The sequence below is a fragment of the Solanum lycopersicum genome, chromosome 4 (assembly GCF_036512215.1).
Source record: "Solanum lycopersicum chromosome 4, SLM_r2.1".
Classification (NCBI taxonomy): Eukaryota; Viridiplantae; Streptophyta; class Magnoliopsida; order Solanales; family Solanaceae; genus Solanum; species Solanum lycopersicum.
The window spans coordinates 61,225,873-61,244,169 of record NC_090803.1 but is presented as its reverse complement, the minus strand read 5'-3'; the positions used below and the strand labels follow the sequence as shown (position 1 = coordinate 61,244,169).

General features: G+C 27.8%; 1 protein-coding gene across 7 annotated transcripts; it reads left to right on the top strand.

Moving 5' to 3' along the window:
- Positions 1–15,196: 15,196 nt before the first annotated feature.
- On the top strand, positions 15,197–18,204 carry LOC101264924 (uncharacterized). 7 transcript variants are annotated; one of them, XM_069297310.1, is made up of 4 exons: positions 15,397–15,468; positions 15,627–15,683; positions 15,822–15,915; positions 17,603–18,204. In XM_069297310.1, exons 3-4 carry the CDS (start codon positions 15,853–15,855, stop codon positions 18,044–18,046), a joined length of 507 nt encoding a protein of 168 aa, XP_069153411.1. In that variant the 5' UTR covers positions 15,397–15,468; positions 15,627–15,683; positions 15,822–15,852; the 3' UTR covers positions 18,047–18,204. The 7 variants fall into 7 exon arrangements, with proteins under 7 accessions (XP_004237863.1, XP_069153413.1, XP_069153411.1 ...); XM_069297311.1 differs by having other exon boundaries at positions 15,596–15,683; XM_069297314.1 differs by having other exon boundaries at positions 15,406–15,468; positions 15,772–15,915.
- The last annotated feature ends 93 nt before the right edge of the window (positions 18,205–18,297 follow it).

Genomic DNA, 18,297 nt, shown 5'->3' with positions numbered 1-18,297 from the left:
CTTTATATAATCTAATTACTAAAATACACGCTATTTTATAATATTATGAATCTTACCATAATTTGATACATTCAGAGCTGTCAAAAAAGGCTGGTCCAATCCCTTTTATAATTGAGCAAAAAATTCTAAATTTGACGTATCTAAGTATTTATCGTGAATTTTAAATTTATATATATAGTAATTCCATAAATTACAAGTTAAGATTTGCCTCTTTAACTAGGTTCTCTTATTATTATTATTATTATTATTATTATTATTATTATTTCGATTTATAAAATGTTTTTAAATGTCCCAATGAAATGAAGTGAATGTTATGTCTTGTTCTAATTAATTAACTTAAGTGTGAGTTAGAATATTCTTGATGACTTGATTTTTTTTATGGAACTACACTAATGCCACTTGAAAACTATATAGTTAAAAGGGTTTCAATTATATGTGTACTAACATTATTGATCCATCTTTATTGGAACTTTTCCTCCTCTTTGGATCTCTTTTTCTTTCTTTTTTTTTCTTTGTTTTTTCCCTTCACTTTTCTTTGTATCTTTGTCATTTTCCTTCTCCTCTAAGGCACTAACTATTCGAATTATTGGCAAACGTCCTCATTACCAACTTTACTTCTATCAATTGGCTTTGCACTTCTTGCATGAGCCTTTCATCCACTCATGTGACAACTATTCGAAATTTAAATCTAATGAATTTGAATTTAAATTTTTTTATTATAATTTAAATTTTGAAATTTTTTATTTATAACTATTTAGAAAAGTTATTATATATAAATATAAATAAAGTTTGAGTTAAAATTAGTATTTTCTTTGTCCCAATTTATATGTCACGTTTTATTTCTCGAGAGTCAAATGTTTTAAAATGAAATTTATATATTTGCAAACCACGTAAAGAGTATTATAAATCGCAATAATTGAAAATTCAAAATATTTAAAAGATATATGAAAAGTTTTACGATAAAAAAATAACTTGTTTGAATCTCGAAATATGAAATGTGTCTTATAAAGTTTAGAGGAATTCATAGCGTGCTTGTACACTAAAAGAGTTTTTCTCTAAATTGATCAAATTAACTTATAGATAGTCTTTGATTTATTTATGCGTTTGAAAAACATTTAAAATGTTTAAAAGCACAATCGACCTAATTTATGGTTTTACACCTTAGATGCAATATTTTTAGTTTGACCTAGACTTTTATAATTTTATTCCTTCTAGACACACTAAATACTTATTATTAGCTTTATATAAATTGGTTTCTATCCAAATTCGTGATTGTTTACTTATGAAATCAATTTCAATATCTAAAAACAAATTTTTAGCACATAAATGTTTTTCAACTATATTTAATTAACTAATCTAATCAAGTCTTACTCCACCCTCCCCAAAAGGAAAAAGAAAAAAAATAAAAAATAAAGAAGAGTTCAAAATTAGAGTATATCCAAGTATTATAGAGAAGTATTTGTAATATCAGAGTGAAATTTTCTTGTTTCTTACTTGTGTTAATAAATTAAATGACACAATTTCTTTCAAAAATTATTAAAATTATAAAATTATAGTTGAGTAAAACATAACTTGCTTAATTATATTCGCTCTTATTGATTCGCTTATTTATTCTCTAAGCCTATTTCAGTTCAACCAATTTCAATCCATCAAAAACGGATTTGATAATTAATAATATAGCGCGCAAGTAACTTTTGGGTGCACCAATTTTCCATCTATTTATTTAGCTCATTTTTATAAATTCGTCCAAATTCTATTCAATCAGTCCATTCAACACAAATTTTAGAATAGGAATGTGAAATGAAACTTTAAATTTAGGAAAATGACAAGTTTGATATGGACTTAAGAGACACCATGATTGGTGGTGTAGACCAAAATGTAACTACAAATAGTTTATTTTGTCCCTTGATCACAATATTAATGGTGACTCTTCCTATACGAGAAGGTCACGTAATAATTAAGTGTGGATCCATTATTATAACTACCTTTTAAAGCAAATCCAAACTTTTAGAAAGATTATACATGAATGATGAAAGCATAATATATATATATATATATATATATATATATATATATATATGATCAGTGATGGATGATAGATCATATATATAACATATGTAAACTTGTTAGAAATTTAGGGCATAATTATAATAGTTATTGTCGTATGGTAGGCTGAATATGATTCAAATAATTAAAATGGTAATGTAGTGTGTTTTAAGATTTTGAAATACAAACTGAGTAAATAAAATTGAGTAGTACTGGTTGAGAATATAATTAAGTGAAAGTTTGGTCTCTTTAATAATTTAAGTTTTTAGACGAGATGATCATATATATTTCAATATGATATATATCACAGTACAAACAGAAGTTATACGTTTGAATCTCATCATCACCTACTATAAAAATAAAAGTAATTAAATTAACAAATTTTTTACGTGCTTGTCCCAAGAATAAAAATAAAAATAAATAAATATATATATATACTAATTATGTTTTTGGTTTCATGATGCAAGGATCCAATTACCTAAGTTTTAAATAATTACACAAAAATAATATGAGAAACGAACCTACTTATTTAGAAGTGATATTGCTACTCAATATTATACGTCAAGATTACATACATATTCTTTTTATAAGTATCAAAATTATAAGCTTTTAAACTTTTGGACACTTTTGGCGTTTAAAAAATTTATTTCTGAGAGAATCGCTCAACAAATAGTTACTATCTCAAAAAGTCACATTTTTTATTGAAAGAAAATTAAAATCAAGATAAAAAGAATAACTTTCTGAGATAATCTTATTATTATTTAACTGACTATGAGAAATCAACTCTGTAATTGCATTGTCAAAAGGTGCTTTGATGTAAAGTTCTTTGCATCAGATTAGCAACAACATGTATCAAAAGAAAAGAGAAAGATAACAAAGATAAGTGTTAAAAAGGAGAAAAGAAGAAATGCCAAAAATTGTCATGTCTGAATATATATAAAACACACTATGCTTACTATAATTGAGTAATGCAATAACTAATATATATATATATATATATATATATATCAAAATTACTTTTTTGGGGGTGCATGATCTCCACTCAAAGAGTTGGCCAATTATGTGATGATAATAGATGAAAACTGACTGTTGAGTGAAATATCTGACTATATGTATAATATATAGTAACAACAAGTTGACCATGTAACAATATAAATAATATAATGTAGCAAAACATTAAAGGAAATTATTAGGAAAAATCAATAGTATAATTAAAGTCAGATAATATATGGTGAAAAGTTTTCGAAATAAACAAAAGGTAATTAATTTGAGTTGGCTTCACATTCCATCAAGATTTAGTGGTTCCCTAGATGTTTGAATATACATAGCTAGTCTCTTTTTCTTTTCTTTCTTTTCTTTTTTTTTTTAAATTTTTTTTTTGCATATCTGAAAGACCTTTTTTTTTTTCGAAACACTTTTCTACCTATTTCATTATTTGGATTTTTGATGTATTTAAGTTGAAAGTTTTTCAAAAATAAAAAGGTTTATTTATATTTTATCTTCGAGATTTCATTAGGTATGTATATGTTATTTTAAACCTATTCCAAATGTAAGCTAAGAGATATTTTTGTTATTTTATCCTCTTTATGGTGGGGTAGTTTCCGTTATCTCACCTCCCGGCTACTCTCATCTTGACACGAATAAAATCAATTTCGCCTAAAGATAACATAAGGAAGTAAGAGCAAATACGTGAATTTATTTTTTTTTGCTTTTCTATATATATACACATATCAAAAAGCTACCAATCTTTTTGGTAAAAAGATAACTACTCTACTTCATATATTATATGTATTTGTATGTATGTATATTAGGGTAGGTTAGAGTGATTTTCTTTGACTAGCTTTTTCCAAATAATAAGTTAGGTATACATGAAATATGAAGAAACTAATTAAGGTTTGGTCTACGTTACGTTGTTGTGAACCCCACTTATAAGTTTCACTTGATTTCTACTTCTTGTTGTTATTAATGAAATTAAAGTACAAATATGTAAGTATCATAGTGGGCATTCCTTAAATTTTATTAAATTAATAATAAGTGAATACTCTATGAATCTTAATTAAAATAAATATAATATTTGATTTAAAGTTACTTAATTCGATCAAATTCGTGGCAGATCCAAACACACCTCCCAACCACCATATTTTTAGACGTTGCATTTGTTATTGATACAAAAAAAAAAATCAGAATATGCAATTTTTTAGTTGTAATAAGATTGTAATATTTTAGTCGTAAGAAAAGTCTATTACTTTGTTATGCGACTGTTTAAAGCTCTGCAATTGATAAATTTTCATCAACAAAAACATATTCAGACCTAATATTTATATCTCAATCAATAGATATGCATGATATATGGTAGCGGATTCAAAATTTCATTCAGAGTTTGAAAAATAAAAGTATAAACGTGTAAATAAATTTTTAGAAATGTAATTCTTGATTTTTTTTTAAAACCACACTTTTAGCACATTTTAAAATAAAAAATAAGGCTAAAAAAAGTTTGAAAAACAGAACTGCTTTTTTTAAATAAAATAAACTAAAACTAAAAAAAGTAAATTAATAAATGTTGTTGCAGAAATTCAAACTGGAGGCATGCAACTTGATATTCAGGGGACTTACCACTAAGCCATCTATTTCTATTTGTTTTTTAGGGGGTTACAAATATATATATCTACAAAAATACATAAAATTTACCTTATATATATCGTTTTTTTACCCGAATCCCCTAGACCCAACGTGGGTCCGCCCCTGATGATATATGTTTGCAAATATATCTTTTTTTTCTAAAAATAATATTGTTTTAGCACATTTCACGCTCATGAAAGAAAAAAAAAGTATAATTTACTAAACTATTCCTATTTATTAGATGTTTCTTGAAATTTAATTATCACTATAAAAAATAGTTCTTTAATAGGAAGGTATAGTTGAAAATAGTTACTGTACTTTTATCTTTAATTTCTGAAGTGATACTTATTTTTGGACAATTTTCTTCACTAAAGTAACACTTATTTTGAGAAGGATGGAGTTGGTTCTTAGCATTTATGCATGGTCAATTAACATGTATTCTCACCTTATTAAATTAGTTAACGTAAATTTATACGATTTAATGTAAATATCTAATCGAATAAGTATTTATCTTTTTGTTCATATTTTAATCTTTTTGTTGCTTGCATATTTTTAAAAGAAATACTAACAATGGTATCAAAGCCTCCAATTAGACACTTTTATTTCAAATATTGATATTTCTTTTGCGTAAGTTTCTCATTCGTTAATTAGATAGTTAAGTTAATCAGATAATAATATTTTATTTAATTTTACACATTCACCTCAATAAGCCGTAAAACTGTAAATATTTTCAACTTAGAATTTTTATTTTCATTCTTAAATTAAAGAATTACTAAGAATGTGATGTTAATTACATATGATTTTGTTACGTCAAATAATATTTTAAAAATCTTAATTCAATCTACTTCATTTTCTTTTCTTTTTTTGACAAAAAAAGGACTAGATTTGTGAGTTATAAGTTCTACTTATGTTTTCAATGGGAATTTTGAAAAGATAAAGTTTCAGTTTTTTTTATTTGATTCCATGTTTATTAGTAGTGATTCTTTTCCATCTTTTTTTTTTTTGGCTACATTTGACACATAATAATTGTGATAGATACTTAACCCCTTTGTTTGAAAATTAGAAAAAGGAATAAATTTGAAAACGCCAACACAAATATGTGGGCAATCTCAAATAATGTATTAAATTGTCCATGTTATGAACTAAAAAAGAGTAAAAGTTTGAATTTTGAGCTTTGAATTCTGAATTCTCTCCTAAAAAGTTTTTATAATCTTATTTGATTTGCTTAAATGTAGCTTTGAATTCTGAATTCTCCCCTAAAAAGTTTTTATAATCTTATTTGATTTGCTTAAATGTTTTTCAAATGGACTTATTTCCTTCAATTATAAAAATGACTTTCCTTTAAGTAAAATAACAAAAATATTTTTGAAAACTCTTTTTTCAACCCCATCACCTGACCTAGGTCATTTCCTGACCCCCGATTCGTGACTTGATTATCAAATACTACTAATAATAAAAATAATGATTTATTTGGCAAATCATATACCGATCTAGGTCTCTTTTGTGATCTTGACCCGATCACGATCTCAACTCGACTATCGGTCGACCTCATCTCGACAACAGGGAAATGACTGTGACCTCGACATCAACCCAGTCCTGACACCGACACACAAATCTAACTTTGAGTTCAAGGCCATATATACTCTCGACCACGATCAAGGGTCAACTCTCAACCTAGACCTGAACCCCAACTCTCAATTTCCAACCATGATCTACCCCGACTAGAGACCCTAACCAAACCTAGACCCTGACACGGGACTGAATCCTAGCCCCAAACCTTGACCAAATACCTAACTCCCACTCAGAACTCGGGACCTTATTCCCTATCCTAACCATGAATCAAGACTTAACTCCTAGCCAGACTTAGGATCGGACTTGCGTAGGATCAATTTTTGAGTCAAGTATAAGGTTGGGTCCTGAGTGGCATTGGGGTCGAGAGTTGGATATCGATCTAGTTAAGGGTCCTTCATAGGAATTAGGTCGGCACAAAAATTGAATCCAGGGTTAGGGTTGGAAGTCGAGTCCGAGTGAGATTTGGAGTTTGGTCCTTGAAGTTGGGTCCTAGAATGGGGTTAATTAGGGTTAGGTCTCAAGTCGGCATCAGGTCGTGGTTGTAAGGGGGTTGGTTGGCGGGTCATGGGTTAGGGTTAGGCCAAGATGATCAAGTTCCGAGTCGGGTCCGATGTCATAATTATATTTCAGATTGTATCAAAATATTCCTAAAACAATTATTTCTTTCTTACTAACAAAATACAAAAAATAAATAAGAAAATTACTTATTTTCCAAGCCAAACATACCCAAATTAAAGTATATGATTCCATAGGGATGGGGTCCCTCAAAACTAAAATGGATGGATTTTAAGGTGCCATTTACAATGCTAATTAATTATTCCTTTTTCTTTCTTTTTTTTTTGAAAATTTTGAAGAAACCTCCCATTGGAAACCTTGATCATACACTTGTCAATCCTATTAATTAGAATGCATATATCTTCTTTTTTTTTAAAAAAAAAAAATGCAGCAAAGTGTTCTTTAAAAGATAGGAGCATAGAGGATTAATTAAGTGGTTGTCATTTCCAGCTGATCAAATATTATTAATTAACATTTTGAAAGCTAAGTGATATCAGGATGAAGGCAATGAGGGACCTAGTGAAACTTTTTAGCACTTATTAAACACTAAACTTTCATGATGATGGGGATATACTGCTTTAAATGTTGTGATTTCATATATATATATATATATATATATATATATATATATATATATATATTCTAGATCTTCAAAGTTAGTTCTAATTAATAATATTCAAATACCTCTTTAGAAATTATTTTAGTACAAGGGCACTCATGGTGTGTATATATATAATATATATATTGACAGACGATTTTGTAGCTAATTCTATTTAGCGACGAATTAACAGTAAACTATTAAAAAGGGAAACTTACATAAATATACTATAATAAAAAATATTAACCATTTATAGTAATAATATTATTTTTTTTCACTTGATCACTGTCAGTTCATTTATAATATAAGTTTAATACATATTACAAAGAACAATTTGTTATTCACATATAATACAAATTTGAACGATGAATAATACATTTATCACACATTTGAATACACTTATAATACAATGTGACAATTTTTTATCAAATAAACATGATATATTTCAAAAAAATAATTATAATTCATATATATTGCATACATAATTCACTTTTTTAATACATATTACATATTTAACAAAGCATTGCTATAAATGGTAATAAACAAAAAGTATCGCTAAAATCAGTAATTATTTTTTAAACTTATGTAGTTTTTCCTATTAAAAAAATGATAAAAATAAGATATTTATACAGTGTATAAGTAGTATATACATACCTATACAATCGAAGTATATAAGTAGTGTATATGTATACAATGTATGAGTAGTATATACATACCTATACAATCGAAAGTATATAAGTAGTGTTTACTTCGACTAGGTTGATAAATTAGATGATGTAAGTATATACACATGTTCGTAAGTTTTACTTTGAGAAATCATGTTATCTACGAACAACTTAGCAGTAAATTAGAGATCGACAGAGCATAATAATTGTACTTGTTATTTCTTTGTATTATTGCAAATTTGGCATTGATATATAATTATTTGTTGATTATAACAATAAACATCTATCCCCAACTGAACTACTATTTATAGTGTTACACGTAACTTTGATTAACATGAAATAATTGTACTCACTATTAAACGATAAAAAGGTAAAATGAGTACATGACACGCACTTCAATAATTTGAGACAAGATTTGATTTTGCTTATGGAAGATAAATCTTTGGAATTCAAAAAGCAAAAGAAAAGATAGAAGAACTTTGTTAAAATGGTTGTGCCCATATTTATTTATATCTTTCTATTTTGGTACATCATTTTTTGTCTTCATTTTTTTCCTTTACTATATATGTCAGTTTATTTTTAGTGAGGCAAAGGGATAAGAAAGTGAAAGTTGTTGCTAGTTTGGTAAATATGCTACGAAGTTAGTAGCAAAACTAGCCTCTAGGACAATCCAAAAGTTCAAACGAAACGTGTATCTTTCGATCATCTAGTTTATCAACATAAACAAAATAAATATACATTATTTATATACGTTGGTTGTATATATTGTATATAGATATATGTATAAGGCATAATACATAAATATATCCTTTAACTTGACTTCAAATTACATTTATGTCCTTCAACTTTGGGTGTGCACAAGTAGACACTTAAACTTGTATAAATTTGAACAAATAGACACATATGTCCTACATGGCATCCTACATGTCATTTTTTGTCTTACACGTATTTTGCCATGTAAAACTCATGTGTTGACTTGTTCAACTTTAAGTGTTTAGTTGTGCATGTCAAAGTTGGAGGACATATATAAACGTAAAATGAAGTCAACTTAAATGACACTTTTATGTATTATGCCTATGTATAATGTTGGTATAATTAGTATAAAGTATAAACTGTGTATATATTTTGTAAGCTAGATAGTTCGGGCTATATTTTTCCAAAATGTCAATCTTTTGAGCTCTGGCTAAGCTACTTTGGAAATTAATGTGAGTATCACAATATAATACACTCTCTCTTTTATAAATGGATACTATTAATACCCGTATCATTTGTATATCAAAATTATAGAGCTACAACAGAGTCAATATATCAAAATACCTGAAATACAATATTGTTGGGCTCATGTTGGTTAAATATGTAGAGGAATACAATATTGTTGGGCTCATAATAATGTGAAATATAATGTTGGGGCACTAAATAAGTGTATCCGGGCGTATACAATTATCTCTGTATTGAAATACACTATATTTGTGGGCTTAATTATAGTGAAATATAGTGTGTTTGTGCACTTTATAAGTATATTCACGCATGTGCAAAATGCTTTAGACTAAGAAATTGGATTATGACAAATTGGAAGGAAATTTCAGGATCATTCAGAACGCAGCCCAAAAGTCTTCTAATTGGGCTTCATCGGCCCAACAGTCCTTAAACTTCTACTCCCTCTGTTTAAATTTCATATATGGCAAACGGATGTTATGAAATTACATTTTATGGGTATAGTTTACATAATTACATTCCATGGGTATATTTTAGTTTGTTAGGTGACTCTAAATTTGTATAAACGTTTTTTTTAAAATTAAATTTATACAAAAAAAATTATTTTTCAATAAATGGTAACATAGCACAAAAGATGCTAACAATAAATTTACATAATCCCATGATTTAAGCAAAACATTCAAAATCAAATATTTTCCCAGAAAAAGAATTCTAAAGCTATAGAAAGACAATACAAGTTCAAAATCAAATATTTTTCTAATTTTTTTTAGATAAATCTATGAAACACACAGATATATTTATATATAAATTGATTATATTGTATATATTTGCGAAATTGTATATAATTTTTATATAATATTTGTGTGTAATTGATTTTGTGTTTTAAACTATATATGACCATCATATATTCTTTTAATTTTTTTGGGTAATCTTTTTTTATACAATATTTTATTATGTTCCTATTTTTTCTTTTTGTATAATTTTAGAAATTTGTATAATGTACAATAATTTTGGTATATATATTATAGTTATATATGTGCATATGTTATTTCATGTTTTTTTAAAGTATTAATGATTAAACTGATTGTATATAATTTTCATTTGTTAATTGTATATATAGTAAGCTTGAAATATGTTCCTATATTTGAGGGTATGACGTTTATATATACAATATTTTATTATGTTCATAATTTTTTGTATATATCGACGAATTTGTATAATGTATTATAATATTATAGAGTGATTTACAAATTTCTTTATACAAAATTAAATAATTGTATACAAATAGCTATCGCCTCATAAGACTTTGTATATGTTACCTTAATATACAACCCACTATATACCTAACTTTAGTAATTGGTATACAACTAATAGAATATGCAATTACGAACTGTTTCATAATACTTTATATATATATTAACTTAATATACAAACCACTATATATATAACTTTGTAATTTGTATATAAGTCGTTGTTGATGACTTTATGAATTGTCATTGGGTCATATTTTTTCATGGATCTCAATTCTTCAATAGATTGTTCAACTTAAACTTGTTTATGTTTTGTCATAGACCTTACATTAACCCAAAATCATGAGTTAACCCAATTGAAACGAAGGTGGATTATCAACAACATTGACATGCAATGACATACCTCTCGTAATCCTCATACATGGACAAAAATCATCTATTCTGATTTTGAAAGACTTGTAAATTAATAAGTAATAAAGATTTTTTTAAAAAATATGAAAAAACTAACAATCATACTACATATACAATTGTTGTAGAAGGAATCAAGAAAAAAAATATTGAAAGCCATGAATTTGGCAGTTATCTACGAAAAGTGGAAGAACATCGGAGGGAGAAGGTCAAATTTTCCCAATGGAAATTCAAATTAGAAGGGAAGAGTAATTTTAGGAAAAGATACGGAATGAGAATAGGAGAGATAAATTTGATTTTGAATAAAATTATATAAAAATCTTTGGATGACTATTTTTATTCTGTATATAAATAGATAGTGGGTCCCATTAATTATAGCAAAAAAATTGAAACTGTATATACTGACCGTAAATAAATTAAACTATACCCTTATTAACTAATTACATAGGGATGTTTGCCATCCCATGTAATTTTCCCTTAAAAAAAATGTTCCTATTTCTTTTTTAGTTTGTTTAAAAAAGAATGACATTTTTCCCTTTTTAACAACAATTTAACTTTAACTTTCCCCACGTGACATATTTAAGACCACAAGATTAGAGGTCATATTGGTACATTTGACATAACTTTAATTTAGAACCACAAGATTAAAAAAATCTTATTTTTTTCTTAAACTCCGTTTCAATTCAAACTAGGTCAATTTTTTTGAAACCGAGGGAATATCGTTTAGCATTCCCTATTCTGGTTTAGGGTTTGTTTTGGTATAAAATTTAACAAATTCTGTGGAAAAAATTATGTTAACTAGAAACATTTTCTTAGACCATTTTCTAGTGTTGGTATTAGGTGACTATAGTGGATGAGATATATATAGTTAATGATGATTTGGGTTTTAATAATAATTTAGGAAGGAGCAAGATTGAACAGTTGTGTGGGAATATATCTTTGTGTAGTGTTGATCTAGGTAATTCTTGAACATATTTCGATTACGTTTAACTATCCAACATCCGAAATTGATTGATTTGACTAATCTAGATTAATATTGCGTAAATCATTAAAATTTCTTTTAAGAGTTTCTCCGTCAGGAAAGTTTAAATTCAAAACCTCTAATTAAAGTAGATGAATTCCGTTCATTCTCCACACCCACAACTTCACACACTTGTATAAGTTTCAATTTTCTATGGGCCTTTATTTGTTCTTGGTTGGGCTTCAATGAGAGACAAGTTATACCAAGTTTGTGTGTAAAGATGTTATAGCCTTTTTTTTAATTTGAACTCAATAACTTTGATTAAAAAAAACTTCAAATCATGCATACGTATTACAGATTTCACAAAAAGTACAAATAATAAATTTTAATTTATGCAAGGACTATGGTAGAATATCGAACTCAAGCCTATAATGGGTGTGTTCAGAAAAATATTTGCTCTAACAAATTAGTGTGTGAATGTCTATTTTGTTGTTTATCATGTAAATCTTTAGGCTAAAGTTTTGTGCTTCACTTTGATCAATTTCCCATGCGTTTGGGTAAAGAAATTTATGCTTTTGTTAGAGGATTACATTGGCTAGTTGAAGTAGAATCCTGAAAAGAGTAAAAGCAAATTGCATTTTTAAAAGTTTTATTGTAAAGTTTATAAAGAATATATTCTTGAGGCATCTTTTTCTGTACTCATTCTTTAAGCTGCAAAATTTGACTGCTTAAGTGGCTAGGATTTAGTCTCTTAGGTTATAGTAATTAATTGTCTTATATCCTAAAATTGCTCATTGTGATTTTTACTCCCTTGAGAAAATATGATACAAACTAGCATTGATCATCAATTTACAGATTTGCCTAGTTTATGACCTAATAATTTTAATTATATTCAAGTTTGTAAGATTACAAATTTTATTAGATTTTGGTGTGTCAAGATACCTTTAGATACATGTATTTTGAGATACAGGAATCAAAATTAGGTGTAATTTATTTAGGCCTCATTTGTTTGCACTTAATGGAGATATGAATTTTAATAATTCAGATTCAGCCCATTAAGTACTTTTGATTTTTAGGTCTGAATTCGAATCATTCAGATTCAGCCAATTAAGCTCATTTGTTTTATTTTTTTTAAAAAAAAACTCTTAATGGAACTGAAGAGGTTTGAACGAATCAGATCTTTAGGAGACTCTTAACAATATTCAGACTCATATGATAAGTTATCAAATAATAAATCATCGCTTCTCTGCTTTGTGCGTACCATTTTATCTCATAACTAAAACCTTTCTCTCTCTCTCGTTTCTCAATCAAACACTATTTTTTCCCTCTTGAACTGGTAAGTTTTCAAAAATCCTTTCAAGTACTTTTTTTTATATAAATAATTTTCTTGTATTGACGTGTGTCAAGAATACTGGTTGCAATAGTATTTTTGGTGTGATGTTGTTTATCAAGCTTTTTAAATGAAAAAATAGTACTCTAAAATCAATAATTATTAAAAATTTTAAAACTTTTTTATTTTATCAAAAATGATATATTTTGTTGAAATGAAAATTTTATAATATTTAATATAATGTTAGTATTTCACTTGCACAATCAGATATTGAAAACAAACAACATTAATGAGTTAGTGTTCAGATTTAAAGACCACATCTTAATATTCAGATGTGCATGCATTCAGATCAAAACACCCAGATCTTAATGCAAATCTTAATATTCAGATGTGTATTCAGATTCAGACCTCTTAATTGTAACGGAAACAAATGAGGCTTTAGAGACACTGTATCGAAATAGATTCGTTTCGCTCGCATCTCTCTATTTAACTCGCTATTGTCTTATGTATATAGAATTCAAACCAGATACATGTATACTGTGTGCTTCACATGTATATTAGATACATAACTATTTCACTTCCCTTTCTCCCTATTTTAATGTATTGATTAGTAAAAATATAAGTATATATGTAGGTGTATCTTCCTCAAAATTAGTGATAAGATACAAAATTATTGTAAAATATAAATATAATTAATCTATGTATATAAGCTTCAAAGGGAAAATGCGAACTGATTGGCCAACCAACTATTGGATCCAAATGCCTCTAATTTGGTAAACAAAATACTTGAGCCCAAAGTTTTTTTCCATTTTTTTCATCATACTTTTTCTAAAGGGAATGAAAGAATTTTTTTTCACAACAATAAAACATGTTAAATAATGCTGGTAGAGATTGTGGATTTTCCTTGTCATAAAAAAAAGAAAGATATACTATATTGGATCGAATTGTTAGTTCAAAAATTCAAACAACTAATACGTATTAATACGTTTACTTAAAATGACAAAATTGATATCGACGTAAATTAATCGATCATAATAAGTTAATTTACCTCAATTTTTTGATTGAAGACTCACACTATCAGAAACACAAGAATTGTTTTCATCGAGAAACAGTGAAAATTGTTTTTCTATTAATTTTCCTTGAAAAATATATTTCAATGAAATAATGAAAATTTATAATTTTTTAATATAAAAACATTGTTACTATTTTTTTTTCTGTTAAAGAATGACAAAAATTCCATATCAATAATTAATGAGATGGGTGGACTCGTTATAAAGCTTAGGCAATCCTCCTCCACGCGAGCCACCATTTTAACAAAATAATCTTTGCAGTGTATGATGGATTTTGTTAGAAATTTTCACAGAAATACATATTAATTTTTCTAAAGTCAATCTATCTTCATTCTTAAGCTCACCTTATTTTAATAGTAGTTGTTTATATTATAGCAAGTATTTTTTTATGTCTCATCATTTCCATTATCTTTCTTCCTTGACTGATTCATACATATAACTTATGCTATAGTATAATAATTTATTAACATATTCTTAGTCAAAATAAAAATACTAGGTATTTTTTTCTTCTCTTTAATATAGTCTCACGGCCTTTTGAATTGACTTTTGGTTATAACTTATAAGTCGAAAGTCATAAGTTAAGGATTTATAACTTGTGATTTTGGCTTATTTTTATTATTTTGACTTTAAAATAAATGTTTATAAATACTTTTAAACTTTACCCAAACGCTTTAAAAACCATTTTGGCTTAAAAATACTTAAAATAAGTCAATCTAAACGGACACTTAATAGATAGAGTTATCTGATACTCATTATTAACAATAAGTAATATGTATTTAATAAAATTTATAGAAAAATGTACTGACTCGATCACTATAATTATAAATTAAAATTTGAAAATAGAAATAGTATCTTAGTGGGTACACAAATCTCCATATTTTTTCAACCAACCCATAGAAAAAGATCCATGCCAAGAAATATAATTAAATTAGAAAAACCACAATTGAAATTTCTAACAACTTTCTACAATTGGGATACAACTTGTATTATAAGATACCTCAAGGACCAATATGTAACTATTCCAAAAATATAAGGGTAGAGAAGTGGGACCCACGCATTTCACCAATGGGTAGTAGGAACGAAGCATTAGATGCTGCTCCTTATTTTCCTCCGTTTAATCTGAACTTTGCGTAATACTCTCTTACCAATTTACCTTTTTTCTCTCTCATATTTTCTCAGGTAACAATTTTCTCACTAAAGCTTACATTTTCCCGGAAAATGCCGGAATTTTCTATTTTGTCGCCGGAATTTTCCATTTCCTTTTTACACCTTTGCTTATAACATAAACTTTATTTTTTTTTTGAAGTAATAGTAGTTTCCTTCATCCTTCTTCGTAGATCTTCAAGTTTAGAATTCTGTGACTTGTCATTTTTTAGAAGAAAAAAAAAATATTGGTATGATAGGTTAAATTTTGTTTTTTTGGCTATATATTACTGTATTGGTTTTTTCAATTGTGAAAATTATGGATGATAATTTTTCCAGATGAGTCGATGTTAACTGTCAGGTCGATATGATTTGTTGTTGGTGTGAAGGTGTGGAGTGGAAAACTAATTGACCGTACAAATGGAGATTATGCTTAACAACACTGTGCTAACGTGCGCTTCCACGCTTTTACCCTCCACTCAGGTTAGTACTTCAGTAAAAAATTGCCAGTTTTTTAACCTGGAAAAAATTATATCCTGTGTTTTATATTTATTTTTTTTAAAAAAAACTATACTATTGTTTTACCATGATGAGTGGAAATTCAACTCAAATTCATTAGTGTATATAAAATATTGGAACACGTATGTCGGTATCGAGTTTTTCAGTGAGAAAAATTTAAAATATAAAATAGTAAACCTAAGAAAGAAAGTCTCTTTTTTGTTTTTCTCAGAAATCCAGTGTTTTTCTTCTCTCTATTTTTTTTTTGTTTTGGATTAACCGCTTAGTAAAAATGAGACTGCAGAAATTTAGTTTTCTATACGTAATTTTCAGAATTTAAGGCCCTTTCCGTCAAAGACGGAGTCAAAATTTAGAATATGAGAATTTTAATTTGATACTAACTGTCAATTAATTTTATGAGTATCAAAATTAATATATATATATATATATATATATTTAATTAATTTTTTTATAACAAATATAAAATCTACAGAAAAATTAGTGATTTCCCGCCTAGCTATGGCTTTTCATTAAGCCATAGAAATTGTGAATTTGAAAAAGAAAAAGAATCATGTGAATTGAAAATGATATTTGAGTATTGAAATTACGGTTGGATGCGAATACAAATTAGTACTTTTTTTTTTTTGAAAATGAGTAATTTGAAGTAAAAATTATGAAAACTTCATTTTGAAGTTTTTAAAATATCTATCCACCGCCAAGCTGACCCAAAAAACTCAAGAAGATAATATCTAAAAATAGGATTACGTTGCATTAACTTCCTCACCACTTTTTCAACGTGTGCAGTTACTAACGTGCGCCTAAACGATACGGGTTTATTCTCGTGTTCGGAACTGAAACGGAATGTTAAATTTGGCTTATATATGTCATTTTGGGTTCCGGGGTTTAGTTAATGAATGCGGGGCCCACCAAATATACTGCCAATTATGTTAAATTTCTGCAAAATAGTGGGACTAATTTTAGTTTTTTTTTAATTACTAATTTGGTATTTTTGAAGAAATAATTAAATTCTGTTTAATATAAAAAAGGATGTTAAGAGTAAAATATTGATTTGTAAAAACATGTTTTTTAGGTTGACTCAGTCTTATGAGAATATTATATGGGAATATTCTATCAAGATTATATTATGTTTACTTATTAGGTTGGTCTCACACATTTAACATAGCTATAAATACATGTACTTCAAATAGTAGGGGATGGTCCAAGTTTTGGGCTCACACTTTTTAGCTGTGAACTTGGGCTTAAAATTGTCCCATCTGTCCAGGTCCAATTTGCAATAAGCCCAAGTATGCAATATGGGCTCATTTCAGTTTGAGTAGTTGAGTTCGATTCCCTTGGGCTTCACCTTTGTTAGGGAGCGTTTTACTTCATAAGGTAAGAGTCGAGACTTCCTGGCGTGAATCGCTCAATACGAATATCTGACACTAGCTAGGAAAACATTGATGCACTTGGGCATGTGTAATGAGTTTGTATAGTATGAGTGATGAATATCTATGGGCTTGAACAAACTACTTTACTAAAGGGTAGAGAGAAGGAATTACAAGGTGGGAACTGAAACCCTTAGCCAATAAGGTGAAAAATCAAGTATAGTTCATGAATATTTCATTATATTCCTAGAATATTCATTTATAGTGATGTCTTTAAATAATTCCAGGATGGTGTGCCACTGTTGGCAATTGAGACCAAAGTCGAGGGAGATCAGAACACAAATGATGAGCAGACCAAAGTAGTTGATGCTGATGAGGAAGGTGGAGATGGAGACGACAACGATGAGAATGGAAATGAAGGCTTTGAGGAGGGTGAAGAAGAGTACTCTGATGAAGGGGTTCATGGAAACAAAAGCAAAGGAAATGCCAAGAAAAGCAATGGAGAAGGTGAGGAGAACGGAGATGCAGAAGATGAAGAGGATGTTGGTGAAGAAGGTCATGATGATGACGGTGACGACGACGATGATGGCGACGATGATAATGATGATGATGAAGAAGCTGAAGAAGGAGAGGGTGAAGAAGAAGTCGTAGAGGACGACGATCCAGAAGATGATGATGAAGAGGATGAAGAAGAAGAAGCTATCCAGCCTCCAAAGAAGAGGAAGAAGTGAACAAATGACCACCTGAAGTTAGTTTAACTTTGACAAGGAGAATCATCCATTATGCTTTTTAATTACCTTGCATTTGAAGTTATCAAGAACTTTGGAGCTTTTATTTGAGCAAACAAGATTCTCCCTTCAATTTTTAACATGCCTCGTTATCAAGTAAATTATCTATCACCAATAGTTTCTACTTGCACACAAGATCAAGAAAATCTACGAAATCATTGATATAATACTCAGCTCTGAATATCATCATTTGA

What these genes read in the sequence shown, in the direction of transcription:
- LOC101264924 (XM_004237815.5), top strand. Translation starts at nt 15,853, where the DNA reads ATGGAGATTATGCTTAACAACACTGTGCTAACGTGCGCTTCCACGCTT. An exon ending in CGCTTTTACCCTCCACTCAG is followed by an intron (nt 15,916 to 17,602) that starts GTTAGTACTTCA and finishes AAATAATTCCAG; the next exon opens with GATGGTGTGCCACTGTTGGC.